At 32.4% G+C, this 27,370-nt stretch overlaps 2 protein-coding genes and 1 long non-coding RNA gene across 20 annotated transcripts; 2 read left to right on the top strand and 1 right to left on the bottom strand.

Moving 5' to 3' along the window:
* The first annotated feature begins 210 nt into the window (after positions 1-210).
* LOC141707131 (uncharacterized) lies at positions 211-13,327 on the top strand. 17 transcript variants are annotated; one of them, XM_074510141.1, is made up of 10 exons: positions 211-373; positions 695-853; positions 3,289-3,381; positions 4,006-6,169; positions 6,552-6,713; positions 8,701-9,438; positions 9,520-9,920; positions 11,623-11,724; positions 11,799-11,936; positions 12,968-13,327. In XM_074510141.1, exons 4-10 carry the CDS (start codon positions 6,088-6,090, stop codon positions 13,094-13,096), a joined length of 1,752 nt encoding a protein of 583 aa, XP_074366242.1. In that variant the 5' UTR covers positions 211-373; positions 695-853; positions 3,289-3,381; positions 4,006-6,087; the 3' UTR covers positions 13,097-13,327. The 17 variants fall into 17 exon arrangements, with proteins under 17 accessions (XP_074366242.1, XP_074366240.1, XP_074366238.1 ...); XM_074510139.1 differs by having other exon boundaries at positions 3,280-3,381; XM_074510137.1 differs by having other exon boundaries at positions 3,141-3,381.
* Positions 13,328-15,869: 2,542 nt separating this feature from the next.
* LOC141707130 (uncharacterized) lies at positions 15,870-22,420 on the top strand. Of its 2 annotated transcripts, none has more exons than XR_012568998.1 (4): positions 15,870-16,141; positions 21,083-21,129; positions 21,242-21,328; positions 21,953-22,420. It is a non-coding gene; the product is annotated as an uncharacterized LOC141707130 (long non-coding RNA). The 2 variants fall into 2 exon arrangements; XR_012568997.1 differs by having other exon boundaries at positions 21,080-21,129.
* LOC141707129 (G-type lectin S-receptor-like serine/threonine-protein kinase At4g27290) lies at positions 16,151-20,101 on the bottom strand. Its single transcript, XM_074510131.1, has 7 exons — positions 18,653-20,101; positions 18,438-18,560; positions 18,163-18,320; positions 17,256-17,466; positions 16,945-17,182; positions 16,707-16,857; positions 16,151-16,633 (listed from the first exon to the last, which is right to left on the bottom strand). Exons 1-7 carry the CDS (start codon positions 19,935-19,937, stop codon positions 16,328-16,330), a joined length of 2,472 nt encoding a protein of 823 aa, XP_074366232.1. The 5' UTR covers positions 19,938-20,101; the 3' UTR covers positions 16,151-16,327.
* Positions 22,421-27,370: the final 4,950 nt, after the last annotated feature.

The following is a 27,370-nucleotide window of genomic DNA, read 5'->3' as shown; positions in this document are numbered from 1 at the left end:
ACTAGTTTTAATCATAAATTTATAATTATTATAAATGTCTATAATATTTTAAATTATAATATGACAGAAAAAAATTATTATTAACGAAACCAAGATCTAAGTTAGTAATTATAATAGCACGTCACATTTTTCGGTACCGGCACTAATCTCGTGCTTGGCGTCCAAAAAAATAAATAAATACATATTCTTCTGTTTGTACTAAAATATTCGCAAGAAACGAATAAACGTCTTCAGCTTTGTTTCTCTACTTCTCCCCGAGACAACGAGACAACTTATTTTCCGTGTTATTTACACAAAAAATAATATTTATATAAAAAACTCAATTCCTCTCGCAATCTTAACCTTTTCAATTCATCTGCTCTGATCTCTGAAGGTACGTAAAATATTTACTGACATAATTTATCTCTATTTTTTTCCGATTATTCATTTACCGATCATATCTGTTACATATAGTTCTCAATATCAATTTAATCGGTTCAACTTAGGTATTTAATCGTGTTCTATGATTATTATTTTTTGATTAGATTGTGTTGTATTGTTATTGACTTGTTTTAATTTAGTTATAGGCGTTGATTACTTATTTGTGTTGCTTGTTCGTGTATATGTATGGTGCTTGTTTGTGTTTCTGGTGTTTAAATGTTGTTACAAGGTTCCGTAAAAAAAGGCGTGATTAGGTCTGTATGATATTGTGTAGGTTCGAATCGTTGTATCTGAGAGATTGGAACGGGAAAGTTTCTTTGGTCGAATGCTTTTCTGCATACTATTTTTAAATCAATACATTAGCTGGCCTAAGAGTTGATTAAACTTCCCCTTCGAAAGTGAGAAAGTTCACAGTGCCTCCGTCTTGATTAAGGTTCGTTCTTACTCTCCGGAGGACATCACATATATTTTATCTGACCATGACATTGAGACACCTAACTCGAGGTTGTTTATAATTTATGATGCTCTCCTTTGTTTTTTTGTCAAGGTTTATAATACTCTCGTAGTACATCCATAATTCAGATCACGATGGATTTTCCCCCATCCTGGAAACAAGGAATAATGAGTTTTAGCTTAAGAGTTAAGACCATATGATAACCTGCGTATTAATCTTACGCTATCCCAGACTTGGCTCCTTAGCGACCAAATATTGCTGCTTGATTTGTGAGGCGTCTAAGTCAGTGTATAGATTCTTGTAAACACTGCCAAGATAAAGATAGGCGATAGTGCAGTGGTTTTGGGGGACAAACATGTAGTTGCAACATTTTCCAAATCGACATTTGAGAGTACCTACTGCAAAAATTCTTTACCGAAACAGAATGGTGACCATTAGGAACATTTATCACCTGTAGCATTTACGCATGACTCACCCACCTACCGGGATAAAAAGGGATGCCAATTTCCACAAAAAGAGCAATGGGTCTCAACTCTGTAAAGGTCTTTCTCAAAGCAGTATGGGACTGAACTTAATTCTGCATATAGTAAGTAATGTTTTTAATTTTTTTAAACTCACATGTATTTTAAGATATAAAGTTCTGGTTCCAGTGATGTCTTAGGTTCCTTAGGTCCTTGTTCTTATAAAAGCATATACAGCTATGATGAACTATACATTATAATATTGGACAAGACTGTCCTTTTGAGAAGCAAATGTAGATAAACCAAGTCTGGAATCTTTAACAAATAGGCATACATGATACTATTCCTATGGATGGATGGAGCCATAAACAATTTTTGTGCATCGACACAAATGCTGTTATCCCATTGTCGTCTGAATACTTTTGGGATGTTGATGATGTTGTCTTGATATATTCCCCCTCCAAATTTTAAAAGTCGCTTCTTTGATTTTAACCCAACCGTAGCTACACTTGGGAATGTGGCATGGTCGTGTTGATCCCAAAAGTCTATACAATAGATTAGTGTCTTATGTGTATACTATTTTTAATTCACATTAATTTTTCCTATATTATATTGTATGTTACAATGGTCATGCCTTCTCTCAGCATATTCATTACTTTGGTCAAAGGAATTTTATTAAAGTTTTATGTTAATATTTTAGTGTTTAGATAAATTAAAGGTTCTTTATTCTATCACTCACTATGTCTATCTTGTTCAAAATTTTTGGTTTATGTTTATTTTAACGAGTATAGAAGTCACCAAAATATATACAAGTAAAAGTATTTAAAAGTTAAAACTCTTCATCTAAGAATGGACTCACCACTTAATTTGACAAGGAAAGAGAAGCACCTTTATTCCTAATGACAATGTGATGTGGTGAAACATCCCGGCACATTTAATTGTCAGGATGTTGAATCAGTGAATTGCCACTTTGTCTGCTCATTGTATCATATGTGTCAGCTTTACTCCTACTTTTGTAAAGCCTATGTAGTCGAGTAATAAGATCATGGCATGGTTGTGCTGTTGACTATAGTAATTGTCGTTGCTGATTGTGCAGTTTTCAGTTGATACTTGGACTAACAAACTTACCATCAAGCAGGTTGTTGAAACCGGTAGTATCCTTACTAATCAAGTTTCGCATACCTGGTTTCACAATATAATATCAGATTCAAAAGATTTATCGTTGTCAAAGTCAATATTAGAAAGACAGTGTGTAGAACTATAATGATATTACATATTTTAACACTTGGAGAAGATAGGGTACATGGACCATGGTTGTTAAAATAGATGAAATTTCTGATGCAATAAGATAAATCGATGTGTGTGTATATATATAAATCTATATAATTATATGCATTTGTGTAAACTAGTATATGTATTGGATAATAAAGTTGTGGATGCTCATCAAAAATCTTTCCAGTTATAAAATTGCTTTAACCAATAACTTTTTTCTTATTTTTTATACTCTGGCATTGAGATCCTTCAATCTGGATCTTCTCTTTTCTTATCTTTATATATATATATAAATCTAAATTTTAGGACAGGTTTTTGCTACTACAGTCTCAGAAAATAGGATGTACTTAAATTCTTGGATAATAATATTTCTTACAACTATATTGTTATAGTTGATCTTGTAATGATGAGTGATGACATATATTTGAATAATAGTTTAGGCAGCCTATCTTTAGTTGTTACGAGAGAAATTCACGAGGAATTTGAACCAAAGCTCATTTGTTTTGGACCCGAGGCTTATAAACTATTTACAGGATGGCGGATTCCGACAAAGTTGGTCAGAAGTATTACGCAGTTTCAATGAAGTTGTCCTATAACAACTGGAGTTAGCAATGTGATCGTCCCCCCCCCCCCCCTTTTGGGCTTTATTCTTATGTAAGATAGCTGGCTTAGATCGTGCAGGTTCAAGAATGCTTGTGGCATCTCTTTTTGTTTTTACTTCCGTTTATCTCTAGTACAATGTGGGGAGAGATCTACCGGCTGCAGATCAAATTGGTGAGTATTAATCTCAATAGTTTTCAATCTTCCATCTTTATTTGTTATTTATTATATTCTAAGCATCATATCTTTCCTGTATCATCCCTTGTTATCTCTTTGTTTAATTAATGTCTATTATTACTATGTTCTTTCCTTGTTATCTCTTTGTATATTCTTTGTTATTTTTGTCGGTCTTTTGTTGTTTACGACTGGGGGGGGTCTGTTTTCTGTCTACTTAAATAAATTTACAGAAATGATTGAGCTTTTTTTTGTATACGTGAATTTCACAGATCTGGTCCTTTTTATTCTTACCCCTTTCTCGTTCATCCATTTCTTCCCCCCTCCCTCCCTCCCCTATCTCTAATAGAAATATTTTCTTCTCGCAAAAGATGGATTATCTTCTAGTAAAGAAGAAAAAGGAACTCCTGCGGGATGTTTTATTCTTCCTTTTGTCTTTTATTTGGTAGCTATGAATTTATAATGTGATTTTAAGAGTTAGGAGTGGGGGCATATATATATGCTCAGTTTTATGGTTTATTGGGAATTTCGGTCTATTGAAACTTTTAGGATCTTATATTATAGATTATGCTTAAACATTCATCCTTCTTATTAGTTTTAATCGTGATTGCTAATGCATTGCAGGGACTTTGATCTATTAAGGAACTGGAGGATATTTATTTTTGATTCAGTATTTCTATCAGAATTCATATAAGTGGATTGCAGTCATGCCCTATCAAAGCTAAATCTAGTGATTAACTAGAGATCCAGTTTCTTGATTTGGCGAACTACCACAAAACTGATTCTTTTCGAATCCGAATGATGATACACGCCTGCTTCTAAATTTAAGATCATATATGATGCATTTAGCATGTGACAGTATCACATTCTATGGGCTATTATCATCTCAGGAGCCCATGTGATTGGTCTATGAAATCAGGAATTCCATTCTAGGAGAGTAACAAAATATGAATAAGACCATGGAATGTTACTGCTATTCGTTTAACAGCTTAAAGAAAGGCTAATGACATGTCTCATACCGACTGTGATAACATGATGTGCAATCTGCTCTCCAACATTCATTTTTCTATAAGAGAATGGTGTAGCAAATTCTTGGAATTTGAGTTTTTCGTTCACCTTGTTATTGGGTTATAAAGAATTGGCTGAATGTCTTTGTAGTACCATAAAAAACTGCAGCAGTTGACCAGAATTTATAGATTGCCTTGCCTGCCCTTGCCTGCATTGACTATATCCTCGGAAGCACTTCATGAAATCACACCTGCATTTCTAGTCAGGCAAATCATCTGAGATTGGTTCATTTTCTTTTTAACCACTGGCGAGGAGTTCTTGACAATAATTGTTGGATGGGGGATGAACCAATGAAGACTGGAACCTATAATAGATGATGAGCTTAATAAACAGTCAGCTACAGGATTATTGGAGTGAAGTATTCAGTATTAGGTGAAATGAATTATAAGTAAAATGAAGCATGGGTAATAAAATATTTCCCTATGGCTGAGGTAGATGCCAATGAGGCAAAGCACAATCAAGAAAAATGCCGTAGAAATTTTATGAACTAGGGTTTTCTTGTTGAATATTTACTTTGTATGTGGTCAACTGGATTTTGTGCGTATATTCTCTGTTGATTAAATTTCTGCTTTTCAAGCATAGTCGGGGATAGAGCTTCCTGTTTATGTACAATGATGCTTCAAGTTTGCCGTGGATTTGCATCAAAAGCTTTTATTATCAAGAAGTTTCTACCAAATACTCTAGAATTAGTACTTTCAAGTGTTTAATAATTTTCTGTCTCTGTGATCACTAATTATCTATGTCATTCAAAAGACAAGCTGATTATGTATCACATTGTATAACCTCTGTAATTTGTAAATCACTATTACTGTATGTAATATACGATGCAAAACATGTAAGTATAATTAAAATTTTATAGTATTTACAGTCTTGGTGAGATACCTGTATTCTATCTGGATGGTGCGGTTCATGTTATTTGTTTTCCCCTGGGTATGCTGTTGATTGACTGGGGCCATCTTTTCTGAGCCTTGTTGGCCAAATTTACATTCTTTGATGATTTAATTCTGCCTAAGTTTTAGATCCTTGCAACTTCGTGTCCTAATGTAAAATCTACTCCCAGCAATAAGCGTCTTTCTTTATCCTCAACTGTTTCTTTTTTACTAATTTACATCCGTACTTGGCCATCCGGAGTTTTCCCCTTATTACTGTTTACATCTCCTTTTTTTAGCAACTTTATCTTTGTCAAAACTGCTTCTGTTAAGGTGTCTCATTGATGGTGACCTTACAGCCATTACTATCGAGGTCTAACTATGTTATTCGTCATGCACAGTTGTACACACATATTCCCTTCAGTTTAATTTCATACTTATGTTTATATATTATATGTTTCCCCTTTTTTTAATGAAGTAATGTATTTTCTAGGGGATATCATATTTCATGCAGTGCAGGACATAGGTTGCAGTTATTCCAAGGAGATACCGGGGTACCTTCCTAGATGATGTTTTTTACTTTATAGAGGAATGCGGTGGAATTTTATAGGGAAGGTCCAGGTGTAGCCAATTAGCATAAGTTCGCTTTTGATCTGAAATAAGTAGAAAATCAAGTATTCACCTCTGACTGTTTTTCAGTCAACCTTAAATGTCCGTGTGGAGATCAGAACTAGTGAGTAGAAGCTGTAATGTTTTGAGCATATAGCTGATGTCTGAAAACTGTATATCTTTTGAATATATACATGTCAGGTATGCTGCTCACCTCCATAAAGTGGTAGATTTAGTAAAAGGTATGTTGTAAATAGAACAAGCTATCTATATATATATATTGGATTGATTTTGAGTAGACTATAGTGATAAAATTTGCATGTATGTATATATATGGATATTTGAGGAACCTTTAGTGTTGAAGATATATTGGCCAGAGATTGATAGATTATGCAACACGTATTTTAATTAGCTATGTCGTATTATATATATATATATTTATATTTATCAACAGATATATGTGGGAAGGGAACTGTTGGACATTGCTTAGAGGATTATATAACAGTAGAAATATATCATCTCAAATAAAGTTGTCATTTATGCCGGTATATAGAAATATTCGTGTCTGTATTTTGTGGGTTTCTTCCTGAATGCACTTATTGAGAAGTACTGTTTTATCTGCAGGTTGGCTTGAGTTTCTTATAATTGCAATAGATTTAAGCTATCTTGAAGTCTTGAACTATATCATGGGGCATAGGCACTTCCCCAACTTACCAAACATGCCCGGGTTTAATAATGGGGGTCATGGTAACAATCATCAACCACAGCAATCCTACCATCCAACAGGTAATCATGGCTGGTCCTTGTTTCCTTTGATTCTTTATTAATATAAGTTGATACTGTTAACTTTCAATTCTGAATCAGATCACTATGGTTTTTCTGTTAGCAGATTAAATATAAAAATAAAAATTCCTATCAGAAACAAAAGAAGGATAAAGAAAGGGTACTTTGTTAACCTGGGAGATATTTCTATCACTCCCATTTGTTGTTCTTACATTCTCACCAGTATTGGGAACCGACAACACTTGCCATCAACCTTGTAATCTGTTAGCTCCGTGAATTTTCTGTATTGTTTGATTTGGCCTTCTATTGTGATCATTGACTGTGGATTCAATTGCATGGTGAAAATGTATCTCCATTTTTATAGATAAGATCGTAACAAAAATTGTTTCTTTTTTGAATATAAATGATGAGAAGTAAAAATATATTACTCTTAATTTTCCAGAAAACGTTAGCATGTTTTTTTAAAATATAATGTACATAATAATTTTGATAGCTACCCAAATCGCACAAAACAATTGATTTTTGCTTCACTCGAGAAAAGCACATTTAAAAAAGTGCTGTATGAGCATGCTTAACAATGGCTTTTCGGCGGTTTTGTGAAGAAAAATTTGATCTGTTGATATTTTTCATATAAGAATAGGCTCTCTTCAATTTAAGTAGCTAAAGTTTTTTAATTAAAACATATAGAATGATGTGTGTTTTTTTGTGTAAACTAAAGAGCTTCCAAAAAAATATTTTGTAATATACAAATGCATAGTTATCAATTTGCGATGTATAATATTTTAATGCACACCCATATTGTTTAGAGTACAAACTAATAATAAGAATAATAATTAAATGTGTTAAATATGAAGATCTTATATATGTATATATATTATATAGTTTGTGTTTAGAACACTTATGACTCGTCCAGTATTTGCTAACCCCATCCTACCGTGGTGGGGAAAATGATGTGGGAAGAAATGTTAGAAAAAAGTCGATATGTGTCTGGTTAGCAAACTATGGAAAATTATTTCTCAAGGTTAAAAACAAAGTAATAATGTTTTTTTTTCTTCTAAAAATATGCTGAAAGCTAATGTTAGTTTTTAATTTTGAAAAAAAAAATATATCAAAGTTTCGTGACAAGTGATGGAAGTTGCTTCAGAAAAATCTACTAATTGCTTATCAGAAAGCAGCTTTCCTACCTTGTAGAAAAAACAGATATGCAGTCACTACACTACTTTTGGTTTTGGCCAGATAAGTTATACAAGCTGCTTTTCGGGTCTTGGGAAAGCAAAATTGGATGTCACTTATGTGTAATTTATAATTTCATACTCTGTGCGGCATGTCTAATAAATGTCATCCGTGATTTCTAAATCAATATGTGTATACATATTGTTCTCTCTGTATTTAAATTAATATTTGTGTTTTTTTTTAATTTTATTTGTATAGACTTTTGGGGATATTTTCCAACCTGTGGAAAATGTACTTGTGCCCAATATACCTTTTTATTTTTGTTTTGTATATTAATAAAAATTAAAGTCAAAAGGTCACTTAAAGCGGGACAGAGACGGAGGTTATGTTATTTTATCTTATTCTATAATTGAATTGTATACTTGTGCGTTACTTTGCTAATAAATTGTGATATTATCTATTATTTTTCCATAATAGATATTTTTTAAAATCTTGTGCACTTCTCTTCAATGAAGCACATTCTTAGCTTTGTGCATAAGCCCTGGGAGCTCTGTTCACTACACTGAGTTTTTTTTAACAACTATGCTTGTAGATTACGATGATGATATTATACACATTGAATTTAGTATTTTGCAATTTTAAGTAAGAATAAAACCCTTCATAATATGTGTATAGCAGAGTGGTTTAGTTTGGCTGGTAGTACCAAACAATGCCATAACTGATTTTTTTAACGTGCTTAAATGAACATACAGTTTTTTGGATATGATGAATCATATTGCCCGAGTGTTGTTCATTGTATTTTCCTTGGTTCTGTCAGAAGTGCCCGCTGTTACAGGAAATGGGTCATTTGTTTCACCATTGTCTAATTTATCAAGAGGTGGAGTACGCTGTGATCATCAATGGAATACAGAAGACAGACTACATGAGTATCCTTCCCAAAGTTTTTACTGGGAAGAACACAGTTTACCACCTCTGTCTTCAGGAAATTCGTATTATTCTTATTATGACCAGGCAGCTGCCAGAAACTTGTACATGGATCCACACCCTGACAGACATGCTTCTCAAATGAATGCTAGCAATTACAATATACAAAGTTCACATGATTTTGAGGGTGTGATACCTTACCCTTTAAGAGGAGGTGAAAGGGGGTCATATAAAAGGAAACACCCAGAAGACGCAAGCCGATCATATGGCGTGGGAAGTTCTTCTAGCTCTTCTCAGCTTCAGATTGAAAAACCAAATTCAGAATATGAAGGCATCTCTTTACGCCCCAGTAGCTTGCATCAACATAGAGGCAGTGGCCTTAGAGTTTCTAGTGAAGATTCAGTAAGGAACGTGAGAAGCCGATCTAGACTTGATGCTGATCCTATCCTTGTGAGAACACATTTCTCAAGCCATCCTTCTCAGCATTACCATTCAGCAACCTTCCAGACACATCCTCCTGGCAGGTTGAATCTTTCCAGTTCAAATGCTGATCAGGAAAGACCAGAGTGGAATTATACACCTCTTCCTTCTTCAGCTGCTGCTTTGGCTACTGGAAGGGGCTCAATTGCTGGTTTGTTTCAGCATTGATTTTTCTTTTTCCCTATTCATATTGAGCTTTATATTGTCTTTCTGAAACATAATTGAACTGCAGGTCATAGTGGCGTAAACCCACCAACGAGTCAGTATATTGTTGGAGGTAGCGCCTCTAATGGCACTGGTATTCATCATGATTACCTTTCAAGTGAACATTCTCTTTCATCTTCACATTATCGGAGTACCACCTCTGCGCAAGTTGCGAGGGAAAGTGGTAATCTTTATTCTAGAAGTAGTATGCCTGCATACAGGACTGGCCTGAGCTACTCCAGCGCTAGGCACGAACCTGCCAATCCGAATGTGCAGCCATATGTTCGGAGTTCAGATTCTAGATATATGGGGTCATTATCGACAGGTGGATTGCATAACAATTACAGGAATGTAAGGTCAAGCTTGGCTCTTGAGAGGGTTCAGCCTATTTCTGGTCTAGTGGATACCCGTCAAAGAATTGGTACTGAGGTGTGTAGTAATGTATTTTCTTCCACTCCTTCCATGTTATTATTCAAGAGCTGGTTTACTTATCTTTCTGTTTTGTTGTTGAAGTTGAATGAAGACTTTGTGGCTGTCACATTGGCCATAACCCTGTATATGTAGATCAGTTACTGTTAATTTGTATCAGATTAAATGTTATCCATTTTTTTTTCCAATTTCACATAATAAATTAGCTTGGACTATATCAGAGGTTTAACTGAATCTTGTGTAATCAGAATATTACCTTAGGGCCTATTTGGATGGGAGGTTGACAAGGGAAGGGTTAGCAAGGTTGGGTTGGGATGGATTAAGGTTAGGTTGAACTCCTATCTCATTTGGATGTAAGGGTTCAACCTTTGACTTGTTTGGATGAAGGGTTGGGAGTTTAATTTGAATGGATGATTGGGTGCAACTTGTGCAAGGTTGGTCAAGTAAAATTTTAAAAAATTTATTTATATTGTCAAAGTGAAAAAAAAGCTTTTTAAAATGGTTAGGTTGTGTTGCGACGTTGTGTTGAACCTCTAACTTACTTGCTTGAAGGGTTAGAACAAAAAGATTATTTAAGTTAAGATTAAAATCATTACTTAAATGTTTTTAAAGAAAAATTTAGTGAGTATAAAATTATAATATTAAAACTAAATTTTAGCATTGTGATTTTATTATAATTAGTTAGTTTTATTACCTTCCAGTCCTTTTGTATTTTATTTAAAATAAATATCACTATTAGTGAGTGAACTCTAAAATTATTGTTAATATAACTTTGTTTTGAAAAATAATAATTTTATGATATTTTTCAAATGAATAAAAAAACAAAAATATATCGGTGTGTGTGTGTGTGTATATATATTAATTTGTGTCTATATTGTAATGATGTGTCCCAGCAAAATTAGTAGTGGCTGGGTTACCTGAACAGCCCGAGAAAGCATACCAGAGCGCCCAGAAGAAAACGAAAGTCGCTTACACCCCAAATCAGGGTGTTGGAAGTGGAGGAAAATTAGTTTGTGTTCAATCCTCCTCTAACTTTCCCTAGCCCTCTTGGACCCAACCCCTCACAGGCCTCACTTAAAATAAATTTCCCGAAGATAATTTTAAAATTCCCAACCCAGCCCCTCCTAACCCTCAATTCAAACAAGCCCTTAATGATTTGTTATGAGCTACTTTTCGATTTTATTTGGAGTAAATCCTGGCTTCGAATAATTGAATTTAGGTAGAATAAGAAATCTTGAGTTTTATTTTTTTAACTTTCAAATCCTTTAAGCAGACGTGCCCTCATCTTGGTTGGAATATTGTTATTTTGTTCTCCGGACATATATATCTAGACTATCAATTATTTTCATATCAGCGTCTAGTAGATATTATTAGGGTTGCTTGTTGGTTACATGATTCATTAAGTATGGCATATTCAGCATGTGCTCTTTCTAGCTATAAATTGGTGTTAGGACTGGATCTATTGTTCTTTTTTTATTGTTGTTTTGTCCTCTTCTGTGTTTATATATTTTTTAACCGTAATACAAAGTCAAGTTAAAAGCTGCAGTAGCTATGTGATTTTTTTTCAAGGCCTGTCAAGTCTCTAGTTCTTTTATCTCTCTTTTCAGTGAAAGCAAATTCTATAATGTTTTCTGAAAATGCAGTTTACTCTGGTTCTTCAAGTTTGTGATCAACTTTTATCTCATGCTCTGTGATCCTACAGGCTTCCATGATTGTTGATCATCCATCCTTCTATGGTGCTTCCAGAAGTTCATACGATCAGTACAGAGACATGAGGCTAGATGTTGACAGCATGAGCTATGAGGTTGTCAAAACTGATAATTTAATACTTAAGTTTTCTCTTCTCATGTGGTACTGAACTCTACTGACTCTGGGCAGGAACTTCTTGCTCTTGAGGAGACGATTGGGAATGTCAGCACGGGTTTGTCTGAAGATATGATTTTAAAGTGTCTATTGGGAAAGAGGTACTCTTGTGGAGATCAAAATTGCATGGAAGAATCTTGCGCCATCTGCCTTGTAAGAACCTTGCATATATACATTTTTTCAAAACTTAGAGAATGTTTCATTATAAGATCCAAAAGTAATATGGTTGTTTACTTGAAAAGATGTTAAGTTTATTCTAGAGAACTTTTATTGGTTTTTGACCAACACATGCAGTTGCATCTCTAGGCAGCGGTGGTTCCTTAAATTATATCCTGGCGTTGAGCTTAATTTGGTTTCTCATATGCACTCGTAATGTAGAAAGTATTGTAGAGTGATCTGAAAAATATTTTTTTTGGTGTTTTCTTGTAATTTAATTACAACTATACATTTGTTGGGTAAAATATAAACCTATGTACTTGTTTGTGCGAATTACAGTCTCGTGATTATGTTTCTACAGATTACAGCCCTTTACCATCATTATCTTGAATTTATTGACCATATTTTTCTTCTTTGACCGCGTTGAATGCACCTCTCAGTAGGATTCAAACTGAAATGAGGTTCTATCTGCAAGGGAGAGAAGAAAGAATGGATGTAGGATTCTTAGGAAGTTCTTTGATTTCTTTTGTAGAGAGACTGATTACAATTTTTTCCTGGGAGTGTTTATAGTTCATAACAGGATCTAAACTATTGTTTCTGCGTAGAAAATTGTACCCCAGTTAGTAATCTTGTATTTGTAAATATACTCTTCTATATTAGTTGAAATGGTAAATTGGTAACCATAAAACTATTTAAGTACGCCTTGGTGAAGTGAGTGTGATATTGTGAATCAATTAAGGCTTAATTATAATTTAGCCCTTAAAGTACAACCTGATATACACATGAACCCTTGAACAAAAAAATGGTACATTTTGACACCTTAACTATATGTTATGTACACTTCAACATTTTGTGTACAATGTGTTATACTCTAGTTTAGATGCAAATGTGAAAGAGTGACCAGTAAACTAGAGTATGTTCAGATTGCAAAAAAGTAAAATGATTTTGTTGTTTATCAAGACAGTTGTTAATAATTTTTATAGTGTTCTGACACAATCTTGCATCTTGTTTGCTATCGAACTTGACAGGAAGAGTACAAAAGTGATGATGGGATAGGGACTTTGAAGAACTGTGGGCATGATTATCATGTTGATTGTATTACGAAGTGGTTATTGGTGAAGAATGTCTGCCCCATCTGCAAGGCTGCTGGAAATTAGTGAAGGGTTCTGGACATCTGAAAGACCAAATTTCTCATTTCTTTGTTCCGTTCTGTATATATATAACATGACAAAAGCTGGTGTAGTTAGATGCAATGTAAATGAATGTAATGTATGACTATAACCATCTAATTTAGTATGAAGCTACTCTCAACTTTTGGCGACCTGTGTATAATTAACTCGTAAAATTATTAAATATATTCCAATCCCATCAAATTCTTTTAATTTTTATCATTTTGTCTTAAAGCGTGTGTACAAGTTATTTTTTTTATAAAACATTTAAATATTGATATTTTTTTTTATTTTGGAAAAAAATAATTTATGGAAATATGTTCTATATATACTTTGAAATATACATGTAAAAGGTTTTTCTTTTACACAATTTTTTTTTAGCCAGAAGGTCAAATGAACAATTTTTTTTAAGAATTAAGCTGGTATTAAAAGTAATGTAAAGAGGTTTAATCGCCAGGATGTGAAGTTGCAGATAAGGGAGGTGTTAGAAATTTCCAGCCAAAAGGAAAATGTTCAATCAGCGGAAAATTATTGCAGATCGGTAAAGAGGCAATTGAAATACATTTATATATACTGAACTATTATAAGTAAAACATAACATAATTGGGTTGGTTGATTAACAGCATTCCCTCGTAATCTTACTAAAAATAGTAAATTTGTAAATTTCTCCCTATAATTTATTTATATGTCAAAAATATACTACATCCCAATCCCCATTTCTATCTTCGTATATTATCTTATTACTTCTTTCTCTCACTTCCTTTAAAACTTTAACTACTATAAATATTATTTTATCAATTGTTACTCATCATTTACACATAGATGTCATTAAAATAAGAAATGGGGTTTTAACACTAAGTCCCCAAATTTGGGGACTAATTTCTCAGTCTGCAAAATGATCCCTAAAATAGGGAACCGGATGGAGGTTTAATTTTCACAAAACTTTACTAATAAGTCTTAGCAGAAACCATTCATATATTTCGTATGTTATTAATTAATATTATTAATCTCTTCTCTTCTGCATATAATAGAAGAACAAGAGTATAATTTCATGAGATTAAAAAATCTCATTGAAAAAACTAAATTACCCCTATTTTTAATATTTATATAAAAAATGTGGTTTATGAGAATCGAACTAAAGTTATTTAATTCAACTATACAATCTCTTACCACTACACCATATTGTCACATGTTCTTTTTATCATATACATAATATGTAAGTGTGCTAAATGAATATTTTATTTAAGTTTAAATATACTTATTTGAATTCCGCAAAAAAAGGGGTAGTTAGTTGAATATTTGTACAGTTAATTTTAAGGGATTGAATTCCAAATATAAAATTAGGCATAGTACACAAAATGAATTGTTATCTTATTTATTAATCATTTTTTGGTTTGAATAGATATCTCATATACTTTTATCATATTTTTTATTATAAAAAGTAATTAAAATGTACATATATAATTTTTTTAAAAATATTGAAAATAGAATCGCTTATATATAAATAATCTATATTGGTCTTACATATTTAGATAAGTTCGAATTATAATAAGTCAATGCATTTTAGAATTTGACCCATTGTTCAAAAAATACTCGAAATTTGACTACATGACCCGGCCGAAAAATATCGTCACATTCTACGTTTAGTAAATTTAAATTACAAGCTCGGCGAGAATATCTTACCAATAATGTGAAATTTTTTAATATCTTATGTTAATATAAATTAATGTGTTTGAGGTTTTTATAGGATCAAGTCAATTGATTATTTATATTAAAATTACTAACATCACCGGTAAAACATTATTATTTTTGGGATTTGTCCCAATTTTAAGAATATTTGAAATTTGAAATGAGATCTCATTACATTTGTTAAAACTACGATGATATATTAAATCAATTTATTTGTAGTTTTTTTTGTAAACATACTAACGACATTCTACATATTAAGTTTAATCGTTTTGTTTTAAACGTACACTTACTACCCTGTTTATATTTATTCATTAAATATAAAATAACGGTTAAGAAAAATATAATAATAGTTGAGAGGATATTCACTTATAAAAGTGAGGAAAAATTCGAAACTTCTAATGTTATAGAGGGGGACATGGAGCTTGTTGGAGAGAAATTTTATCTCCATTTCTTCAAAATTTGACTCAAGAGTCTATATAAGAATATTGTTGGGTTGCTCTACAAACATTTTAATTGCATGATGCATAAAAAAAACTCTGGAAAATAATCCGTGCACGGGTTATTATGCTATTAATATGTAATCATTCAAATAAGTTACTGTTATCAACCTCTTCGGTCTTTACTATATTTCTTATATTTAGTTTGTAGGAGACATGTTTACATAACTGATGTTTATAAAGAAAAAAAGGAATACACTTATTAAGTGTGGATATATAAACCAATTGTACATCTATATGAATTAAAGGGAAAATGATTTTTTTTTCAAATTTAGTAAACTCAATTGAGAATGTATATGACTTATATAAGATTATAACAACTATGAAAATTGTTAAATGGAGTTTTTAGCAAGAAAAAACTAAATTTTTTAAGAAAATAAAAAAATTTGTTATTAACTTTTTTAATCTCTTAATATAAAATAAAAAAAAAATTAATTTTTAATCAGAAATAAATAAAAGATAAATAAATTGAAAAAAAAATAAATAAATATATATAAAAAAAAACGGAGCAGTGACTTGGACAAGTATGAAACATAGTTATTAGGGTAATCCTATTCCCATCCACTCCACCTCCCAATGAATATTATTAACTCCTGTGTGATAACTTCATCAGCTATCAATTCTACACATTATCTTCCGAAAAATTCAGTATCATGTTAAACCCCAAAATTTCTTAATCTGATAAACACATTATTTACTCAAATATTTAAACTTTGTGTCGATCCTTTGTAGCCTACTACTTAAGGAACATTTCAGGAGGTTTTCTGCACAAGTACAAGTACACAAACCAAACCAAATACTCAGAAAAACAGAGATGCTGTTTCTGTAAAGAACCTTGGCCTAATTTGTAAGTGTTTCGAAAAATGATTCTATTTATATACTTGCTTCTTACTGTAGTATAACTTTGAGATTTGCTTGTTTCTCAACTTCCATATTCTTTATCGTTTTTCCTAGGAGTCATTTTCCTGTTGAGAATAAATGTATTATCATATAGGTCTATTAGAGAACAATCTAATTTCATACACATTAAGTACTATCGTGGCAAGTCTGCGGTAATGGTTAAGTCGTTGGATGAGGACAACGTGGAGCTGCTGCATATATGATCGCCTGCACGAATTTTTCTCTCTGTGAAAAATCCAGGTTGCTTAGGGTGAGGGAGTTTCATTTTACTGCTCAACATTAGAACCACCTGTGACATAGCTGGCCTTTCTACTGGATCTTCTTGAATGCACAATAATCCAATCTGAATAACTCGAAAGACTTCGAGATGGTTACTTGATTCCAGTATCACCCCATCAACTAGTTCCAAAAGCTTGTTTTCTTTATATTTGATCCACGCCTGCAGTAAGTTTAGTTTATGAGTTGTCAGTAGTGGCTAAACGCTGAATATTACTGTAATGTCATAAACTTACATGTCCAATAAGGTTCAAGCTGTGATCAGGATGGCTAAACAATCTGTTTCTCATTCCACTCACTATCTCTATGAGTAAAACACCAAAGCTATATACATCAGATTTAACCGAGAATAGACCATCAATAGCATACTCAGGGGACATGTAACCACTGCACGAGATAAAAAGTATGAGATATTGATTAGCATTTGTTAAGCAAAAGAAAGTAGTCACATCATTGAATCGTCGCAATTCTTACTACGTCCCAACAACTCTTGATGTATTTGCTTCAGTTATACTTCCTTCAAAACTTCTGGCAAGGCCAAAGTCTGAGATCTTTGGATTCATCTCATGATCAAGTAATATATTTCCGGCTTTAAGATCTCGATGAATAATCCTTAGTTTTGAATCCTGATGAAGGTAAAGTAGTCCTCTAGCTATGCCAATTATTATGTTGTATCGTTTTGCCCAGTCCATTGACTTTGCTGTTTCTTCATCTAAACATATGGCATCAAGTTAATAAAAACTTTGTCCAGACCTCTAGATATGCACGATAAATTAGTGACGTACCAAATATGAAGAAATCTAAACTTTTGTGGGGCATGTACTCATAGATCAGAATCCTTTCCCCATGTTCAACGCAGCAACCAAGAAGCGCCACAAGATTTCTGTGCTGAAGTTTTGCTATACATGAAACTTCGTTTTTAAATTCCTCAAGTCCTTGTCCTGAATTCTTTGAAAGCCTCTTCACAGCTATCTCTTGTCCATTATCCAGAATCCCCTAAGAATAACTGCTTTAATGATTCCATCATTAAACCAAACATAGGTTCATTCCATTTTTTTTCATCAACTTTATTGTGCTTCCATATTTTAAAGGCAGCTCATCACTTAATTCAGCTGGCTGCATTGTAGTAGCTGTGCATTCATGCATCACCTAACTTCAACTTTTGATTAGAATTACCATGTTCATTTTTCAGTGAACATGCACTTGACTAAGTCTATAGCCACTGGTTGCAGGGCGGATGATGAGGGTTGCTGGAAACTTTTTTCTATTTTGGAAAATACATATATATAGTCTATCAATTACAAAGATGTAAAAGTTTACACGTATTTGTGTCATTAACACTGAGCAGTAGTGCGGAGTTAGACTCATTTATCTTTGCTCATTTGTGTTTTAAGTTGACGGTTCAAGTGAGAAACTAGTTGTAGATTCTCTTTCTCTACCTAATGGTGTTGCTGATAATTTTCCTATCTCAATTTTCTTTGTTAAAGCTCTTTCTTCCCTACTGAGAAAACAGAGCATTGAGGTGGTATTCTAAATCTATTATTCTTTTACAATCACTCTCGTCGGCCTGTGCATTCATTATCAGCATTCAGGTCATACTTAATAATCTGTATATCCAAGTAATATAAAACTAATGGATAAATATCAGTTAACATGAATCCTTCATATGTTGTTTATGTTTCATATTATTACCTTGAAGACAGGTCCAAAACCTCCCTCTCCAAGCTTATTGTTTTGGGAGAAGGTATTTGTCGCCTTTTCAATAAAATCAAAGCTAATTAGTGGCAGTTCCAGCTCTTCGCTCTCAATCTTGGTTAGGGCAATACTTTCTGAACTGAATTTCAACCTTTCTGCAAAAAAGAATAAGATTAATATAGAAGATGGTTTAGTTCTTTACTGGCCAAAAGTCAGTTCATTCTTTGAATGTATTTTCGACTTTTTAAAGTAATTTTAATTAAAATTTGTACCTTCTCTCTTCAGCCTTTTGTTCTTTAATAAGAACACAAGTATCACAGCAAGTAGTACACATAGTACTACAGAGACTACAATGATCCATACTTGCCTGTGTAATCTGGTTCCCCGTGTTTTCTCTGTGCAGCCAGATAGTTAAAAGAAAACTTCAAGAAACTTCACTGTTATCAGTAAAAAGTGAAGACCCTTAATATACATAGCAGGGTGTTACCTAATTCAGATGCTGCCATTCTTATGTAAATATCTGGCCCATCTTCAGAGTATCCTTCGATGTCGATCAAGTCATTAAACCATAAGTAGCATCCACGTCCACCTTTTCTAATGTCTGCCTTCGCATACGCTGTACATGAGCAGTTCTTTAAGCACAACTTTTTGCATTCCTCAAGGTTTATTTTCATGTGATACCAGGCATATCTTGTGTCAGGCAACTTCATACCCGAGTGTTTCACAAATCCTTCTCCAGTCGCACAATCTAATGATTTCCTGCGGACACAACCGTTAGACCAATCCAGTGTTTTCCATTTCTTTGGGAGTCGAGGAGCAAATCCACTTAAACATTCACACCTTGGTGAATTATTAATGTTACAAATGCCATTCGCGCCACACAATCTGTAACGATCACAGTCACTGGCCTGTAGAGTAACCAAAACCTTCCAATTTGGATTTTGAGCATTCCACAGCAAAATGTTTGAGACTCCAGTGGGGTTTATTATATACCTTATAGTGGCGGAAGAATTTTTATTAATGAGATCAAACTTATAATATTTCTCCTTCGCATTGAAAGCAAAGCTGTCTGTATAAAATCCATTCGGATAATTATTAGGATTCCCACTGAACTGAGAACCCACCCATGGTCCGGTCCTGGACCAAAGTACTGAACCTTTCCACAAAAAGAACTGCGGATAACCAGTATGATCAAGTCGGTTGGTATAAGTACCTGCAGATGGATCATCGAGGCTTTTCCATGAGGTGAAGTACCTGTCTACGCCAGTAACCAAATCGAAACCAAACTTCATGCCTGGTAGCAAAGTATTTCCTGGATAATCAAAACTCTGCCAAATAAAATTTTCTCCGGTCATGTCATCCTCATCTCTTAGAACCAAATTCCCAGTATCTAGTAGTTGTGCAGTAGGGTTCTTCACCGACGATCTAGACTTATGCGATGACCAAACAACTGTGCCACTTTCATTACTGGAGAGCAATAAAATTTTATTGCCATCGACTTTTACCACACCCAAGGCATTCGTCAGTGGAGTGTCCCTGTTAGCTACCCATACAACTGTCCCATATGATATTTTCTTGTACCAGATACCTAAATATCGATTTGTGGACCTCCCAGGGTTAAAAAACCCCAGTTCAAATTCTCCACGAGCAGATATAATGGTGTCACCATCTCTAATGGTTTCATATAGTCTGATGGTGTCTACAGATGCAGAAAACACCATGTAGGCAGAGGATAAGGTGGAACAAACCAAAAAAATAGTAAATGCTTTCATCTTTCGGTCTTCCTTTCGTAAGTAGTACAAAGTAGAGCAAAACGAAACAGAGGTCTTTCTTTGAACTAAGAGTGAGGGTTATATTATATCTGGTATCTGCGCAGCATACCTTCCTAAGTATTAAAACAGATGATGGTAAATTCTGAATGGCCATTTCTGTCTCTTGCCCTGGCCTACTAAAGAAATTTTAATTTGTTGTCATTGTTGCCGGAAAACTTGACCCGGATTCTTTGACCATTTTACTAGGACATATACACTGCTATATTATTCAAGTTAAAGAAGATATCTTCGGGAATTATTAACTAGGTCATAGGTCAAGTCTACTTTTAATAAATATAATCAATTTATTGATTTTTAATTTAGATAAAATTATTAAAGTCTAACTTTTTTAAGAAAAAATGTATGATATGAACTCCAGATTGAATAATCTTTTAAGATGAAGTTTAGCATTAAGATCTTAAACTAGCATATTAGCCCGTGCTAGGCACATGCTCTTTTCTAGTAATATATCAGAATTCAACATATAAAATTTTTGAAATTTTAATTTTTTGCAATTAATAAATAAAATATAATTTCTAATAATTTAATTAAAATACACAAAAAATAGCACCATTAATAGTTTATGTTTAATGAATATTTAGACTCTAAAGTGATGATTGATTCAGTTACCATTCTTCTTTTCTTCTTCTTCTTCTTTTTTCAGGCCTTATGATTTCTAGTAAATATTTGATTGTATGTATCTCTAATCAAATAGGTTGTTATTTATTATAATTTGAGTAGTCTATATATATATATGAGTGTAAGGTGATAGAAAACTTATCGGATATGATGTAGTAGATGTCCATTCACAAGTTTCTTGCCTTGAAGTGCCAATATAATAATGTTGTTAAATTATTCCTAAATCCAAAAGTATGAAGTCATACCTTTTGATCCTTATAGTATCAGTCTTCATACCTTTTAACCCTTTTCGCTTCAAAACGACATATCGGTGAATATCGGAGGGTAAAATTGTCTTTTACTAAGGAAAATGGTTAAAAAATATGAAGACCGATACTATATGGGTCAAAAGGTATGAAGACCGATACTAAAGGTTGTTAATTTTTTGTTTGAACTTTGATCTGATTACTTACTGTATCATTCAGTAGTCATGGTAAGCGGATTACCCTCTTCTGCATTATGGCAAGACCTTGAGGTAAGATGAATTATCAACATGTAAAGGGGGTTATCAACCTGCCATTGTATCCCGTTTACTTCATTCTAACATTTAAAGAAAATTCATTTTCTGACTTAAATATGTGAGACAGAAGTTATCAGAGCTCCATCTTCTGAGGTTACATTGCTGTCTGGGGTGCAAGGTGTAGGGTCAAGGTACCATTGCTGTCGAGTTGTAAGTAAGTATTGTTGAAGTGCGATTTAGTTATAATTTCTTTTTAGTTTAGTTGATGAATTATGGTTGGTCTAGTACATTGTTCAAGTATTAGAATTGCAACTTGCAAGTATGGTTGAGGTGTTATTTAGTTATAATTTGTAATTATGAATTCGTTTTGGTTGCAATATAGTTAAGCGGATAAATTGTGAATTATAAAGTACATTTTCATGGTGTGAGTATTGTTGTAGCTCGATTAAGTTATAATTCGTTTTTAGTTTAGTTGATAAATTTGTAGTTGTAATTTTTTTCAGTTGCAGTTTTAGGGTTTAGCTGATGGCTGAATTATGATTTTATAGTACATATTTAGAGTGTTTCGAGTAGTAGTGTAGTTGTAGTTCTACCAAGTTATAATATATTTTAAAGTTTAGTTGATAAATTTGCAATCGAGTTGCCTGTGCCATCTGATGCTAGCAATCCAAATATTACAACTTCGATGGGCTCTACTTCCTATGCACCTGAAAGTCGATACTAGAAGAACTAAGACTAACAAAACTTAATGATCAGGCTAGACTAACAAATTAAGACCATTAATTGAGATTTTGCTCTCTATTTTGTACCAATAGCCCCATGAAATGCTTGTGATTAGGTCTGTTCAGACACTGCCAAGCAATTGCTAACTTGCTTGCTCAAATCTGCTGCAATTTTGGAGATGATCGGAGGCAAAGATGCTCCAAACTTCGAAAGCATCTTGGCAGTCAGTAATATGGACCGCAGCAGATAAGTGAATGTTAAGGCTACCAGTATCATTATTATCAAGGTACTTCAAACATTGTTTCAAGGTATCAACTGTGTCATCAAATGTTTCTTTGCATGTAGTCGTGGACTCGTGGTGCTAGCTTTAAAATTTTCAGGGACGCTTACAAGTGCTGTTTCCAGTAGAGGTGTCATTTTTTGCAAACCTGTTGCAACTTGTATAGATGATTCAATTGCATTTCTTGTGGCTTCGTGCCAGTTCTTAGCCTTTAACCATTGTATTGCAAAGATAAACGTAAACCACCACTTGAACTATCTTATCATCACGTCGCACATATTTGTATCGAGATGAAAGCAAATATGTGCGACTTGGGGTTGCCTAACCATGGCTATAAATTTCACCATGCGCCTCTCGTACCTTTTGACCCCTATAGTATCGGTCTTCGTACCTTTTAACCCTTTTCCTTAGTAAAAGACGATTTTACCCTCCGATATTCACCGATATGTCGTTTTGGAGCGAAAAAGGGTTAAAAGGTATGAAGACGGATACGATAGGGGTCAAAATGTATGACTTCATACTTTTGGGGCTGGTAGGTATAACGGCTCATACTTTATGAGTTAAAAGGTCATTAAGCCTTTTTAGTTAACAATATATGCATATCTAGTATTTATATATTAGATATGTACTTTGAAATATGTTATTGGTGATAGGGTTAGTGTCAAACTACATACTATTTTCTAGCATAAAGACTAATGTAACATTATTTTAATCATTGTTAGTTTTTGTGAATAATTTCATCCATTTTCATATACAAATTCAGTAAACATAAATACTTGCTTCTTGTGCCAAACTTTTCTAAATTCGATAAAATATTCATAAATATTAGTACATAAATTTCTAATGCTTTAATGTTATTATCAAAGAAATAATACGATAATTTATGTGATCAATATAATTACTTTTCATTTTTATTATAAAATAAATCAAATCAAATCATATATTTTAGTATGTATATGGGTTTCATTCATACATTATAATTTCAAATATGAAAATAACATAATAACAAGAATAATTTCATACCAAATTTAACAATTGCAAGAAGTTCTGTGTTTTATTCAAAAACTTTTAAATTCATCTATAATTTTAAATTTTGTGTTTTTTTTAAATCGAGTAGATTCTGATGCTAAGTTCGAAATAAGCCTAAATATATTGGTCTAAATCAAAAATAGAATAATTTAATGAATTATGTGTACATCTAACACTATTCCATTTATTTTATAATTGTTGACTTATTTATTTTTGACGTCAATTTGGTCAAATAACTAAAATTTACTATTCTAATTTTTCTTAAAATTATATTACATATACTTTCTAATTTTTATTGAATAAACACGCATTATTAACTTTATTTATTTATTTTTCGTATTAGTGTGAACATGATTATTTGACATTATTAATTAATTTTTATATATAATATCGTAGATTCTAATAAGATGGTTACTTAAAAATACATTACATTATTTATTAAATACATGTTATATCTTAATTTCTTTATATATTATATATAATGATTTTCTTTACATGTTAAATATTGATCAAAATTATTATCTTAATTGCAATTTTAATTATTTAGAAATATATATCTAATGAAATCAACATATATAAAAGAAAAAAACATGACAAAAAGTGTAATTTCATAAATTGTAATAGAAAGTTGAAATTTTACTTTTTAGCGCCACACATATAAGTATTTGATTAAAAATATAAAAGAAATAATAGGATAGTGGTATTGTAGCATGAGAACTAATGGGTAGACCGTAGTTCAATTCTCGTCAACAATATTTGTTAATTATAGTAGATATATGGACATATTCGTCATTTCACTGAGAATAAAAAGTCTCACTATTTTTATCCCCATGTTATGTTATTATATATAGAAGAGATGTATAAATTTGAATCTTAATATAAAATTTATAGTTACGAAAACAAAAGGATTGTTTCGGAACAAATTTTATTAATATATATAACAAATATTTGCATCAAAAATTGTATTTCAATAAACATGAAACTAGTGATTTTATTACTAATTCTGTGTTCTATACTTTTACTGCATTAAAATAATATTGTAATATAAAAATAAGCACGTTATTGGACAACAGCCTTGCAACATTATAATATAACAACAATACGTGATAGTAGAAATGTATTATTTTATATGCTTGTTAATGCTTATTTAAATCCAGAGGTTACTTATATTAATTACTTATTTTTCTAGTAACACTAAGAGTTGCAACTTTGATTTATGATTTAATAACCTTTTAATCCTTAAAGTATATAACCTTATACCTTCTCTGAATTGTACCATTATGCGTTAAAAGATATATTTCTTATACCTTGAGGGTTAAATATTAAATTTCTTGTACCTTGAGGGTTAAAAGTACACCATAATATATTTTAAGGGCTTATAGATACAATAAATATGCAAGAAATGTACCTTTTCACCATCAAGGCATGAGAAATGTATTTTTTGACCCATAAAGGTACAACTCGGAGGGTAAACGTCTTTTTTGCCCCTTTAATTTATACCGGTAATTGTAAAAAGCGCTAAAGGAGACCAAATCTCCTATCTTGGGGGTTAAAAGGTACGAGTTCAAATATTTGGAGCTGATGGATCTAACGCTATATACTTTAAGGGTCAAAATGTCATTCAGCCTGGATTTATTTATGCACAATGTTTGAAGTTTGCAGATAGTCTGGTGCCGTGCCAATTGTATCTGTATCTGCATTATTTTGTATGCCATTTAACAACCAATGCTCTCTCTTGTATGAATAACATGCAAATCCTCGATCAAAGTTTATAACTTACTATCAATACCATAAGGTTAAATCGAAAAGCCAAACCATTTTTAATATTTTTCTGCAAGGCCTAGTAGGAACTTCTCATGGCTCTTGTTTGAAATGGGGTTAATTATCAAATAGGTTGCTTATTGCATCCAAATGTATCAAGTGAGACACTTATTACAAAACTGACTCAAATGAGTCACTCATTTAAAAATTTGTATAAAAAATATCACTCTATCGTTAGTCGAAATTCTTAAAAGTATTATATATTGAGTTTCACACCTTATTTATGAATGATATTACATCCAAATGAAAGGTTCCGAGTTCTGCTATTTTATATAATATTGTTAGATTTTTAAAATTTTATCAACTTTTTATTTTTATTATTTTATTGTTTTATTTAATTTAAATAAAAATAAATAGTAGATAATAGTAGATAAATTTTTAAAAATTTAAAAATATTATCTAAAATATTATAACTCAGAAACTTTCATTTGGATGTAATATTATTCATAAAAAATGTGCGAAATTCAATATATAATACTTTTAACAATTTCGACTAACAATATATTGATATTTTTGTTACAAATTTTTAAATGAGTGATTCATTTGAGTCAGTTTTGTAATCAGTGACTCACTTGATACATTTGGACGGAGTAAGTGACCTACTTGATTATTAACCCGTTTGAAATGCATACTAAAACTGTTATCAAGGTATATAGACATTGACACTATTCTCAAGGAGGGAGAGCGATAATTGATAATCGGTTTGATGAGGAGAATTCTGAATAGCTAGATAAATAGTCTGCTTTCAACAAGTTTCTCTCCATGAAAAACCCAGTGTTCATCATTAAAATAAAGGTTGCTTTCAAGCACTTTGAGCAAAAGGCCCCCTTCAAGCACCTTGAACTTCTTGTGTGATATACCCTTTAATGAATTTTTTTTATCATTTACAATAAAGCTCATTTTCCAACTTATTAAAATCCCAATACACTGGTCCCGGTGTTGACAACCATTGTAGACCTAGGACCATGTCACAGCTGCCTAGTGGAATCAACATTACATCTGTATGAAATTTCTTACCATTAATCATCCATTCAAAATTTCTACAAATGTACTTGCATACAATGTTATTACCATCTGCAACTGTCACTGCTTGTGCTGATACTTCTTCCAACTAACACCCCAATTTCTTAGCAAAAGTAAAATCCAAAAAATTGTGAGTGCTGCCACAATCTACCAAAATATGCACTGAGTTTCCACCTGACATCCCTTTTAATCTCATAGTTTAAAAATTTTTGTTCCCTGCTAAGGCATTCACAGAAATATAGGGTCCCAATTCCTCGGTATTAACAAAAACCTCCCCACTCAATTCTTCATTTCTAACAAATTCTTCCACCTCATCATTAACTAATTCACCTGGAACTTCAACTGTGAAAAGACGAGGTTCATTAAATTTACATTTATGCCCCTTCTCATAAGCCTGATCAAAGTAATAGCAAAGGCCTTTTGCTATTATTCATCTCTCACATCTGCTAGAATGAATTTAAAATTCCTAGAGTGTCTTACATCATGTAAATTTTGTTTAATTTGAGTGGTTGATAGTGAAGATGGAGTAATATTGGCCAATAAAGGTACTGTTTGAGTGATTTTTGGTGTAATGTGTGAAGAATATGCAGCATTTGGTTTTGCAGTTTTGTAAGAAACAATAAGAGATTCCTCTTTCAATCTTACATAATCAATTGCTTCAGAGATGTTACTAGGCTTAAAAGCTTTCACAAATGTTTTCACAGTTGATTCAATCCCCCAATAAAGCAATCCACGATATAAGATTCCGGTAACACATGGTTATATTGCAACATTAAAGATCTAACATTCTCAAATTCATCAATATAAGCCTCTAATTGCCCTATATGTTGCATGTTATTAAACTGCTCCATAATCTTTCCAGCACCATCATCTCTAAATCTTGCTATCAAATCAATGATAAAATCATCTTATTCTACATATTTTCTCACATCAAGATAACTAGTAACCCAAGTTTCAGCCTTATCTATCATGTATAATGATGCTAAATTCATGTTCTGATTATTAACAATCTTACATAAATCAAAGTATCTATTACATTTATTGATCCAATTTCTAAGGTTTATAACGTCAAATTTGGGGAAATCAAGTTTTGGAGTAAATTTAAAAGGTTGAATTGTACATGTTTTTTTAACAATCCTTTCTTCATCGCCATTGCATTCCCTACGATGAGCATTGCCATTTTTATTATTCCGTGAAGTGCTCGCCCCATTCAATTATGACCTAATTTCATGAATCGATTGTATTAATCAAACCAAAGTATCTTCTACTTTCTTGTTTTGCATATCTTGTTTCTGATTGTAAGTATCCAGTTTCTTCTCCATCGTTTTGACTTGATCGTTCATTGATGAAGCTTTTTGTGTTCTAGCCAGTGTACGAAAA

This window comes from Apium graveolens, chromosome 2 (genome assembly GCF_009905375.1).
Source record: "Apium graveolens cultivar Ventura chromosome 2, ASM990537v1, whole genome shotgun sequence".
NCBI lineage: Eukaryota > Viridiplantae > Streptophyta > Magnoliopsida > Apiales > Apiaceae > Apium > Apium graveolens.
This window is presented reverse-complemented; position numbering and strand designations above follow the sequence as displayed.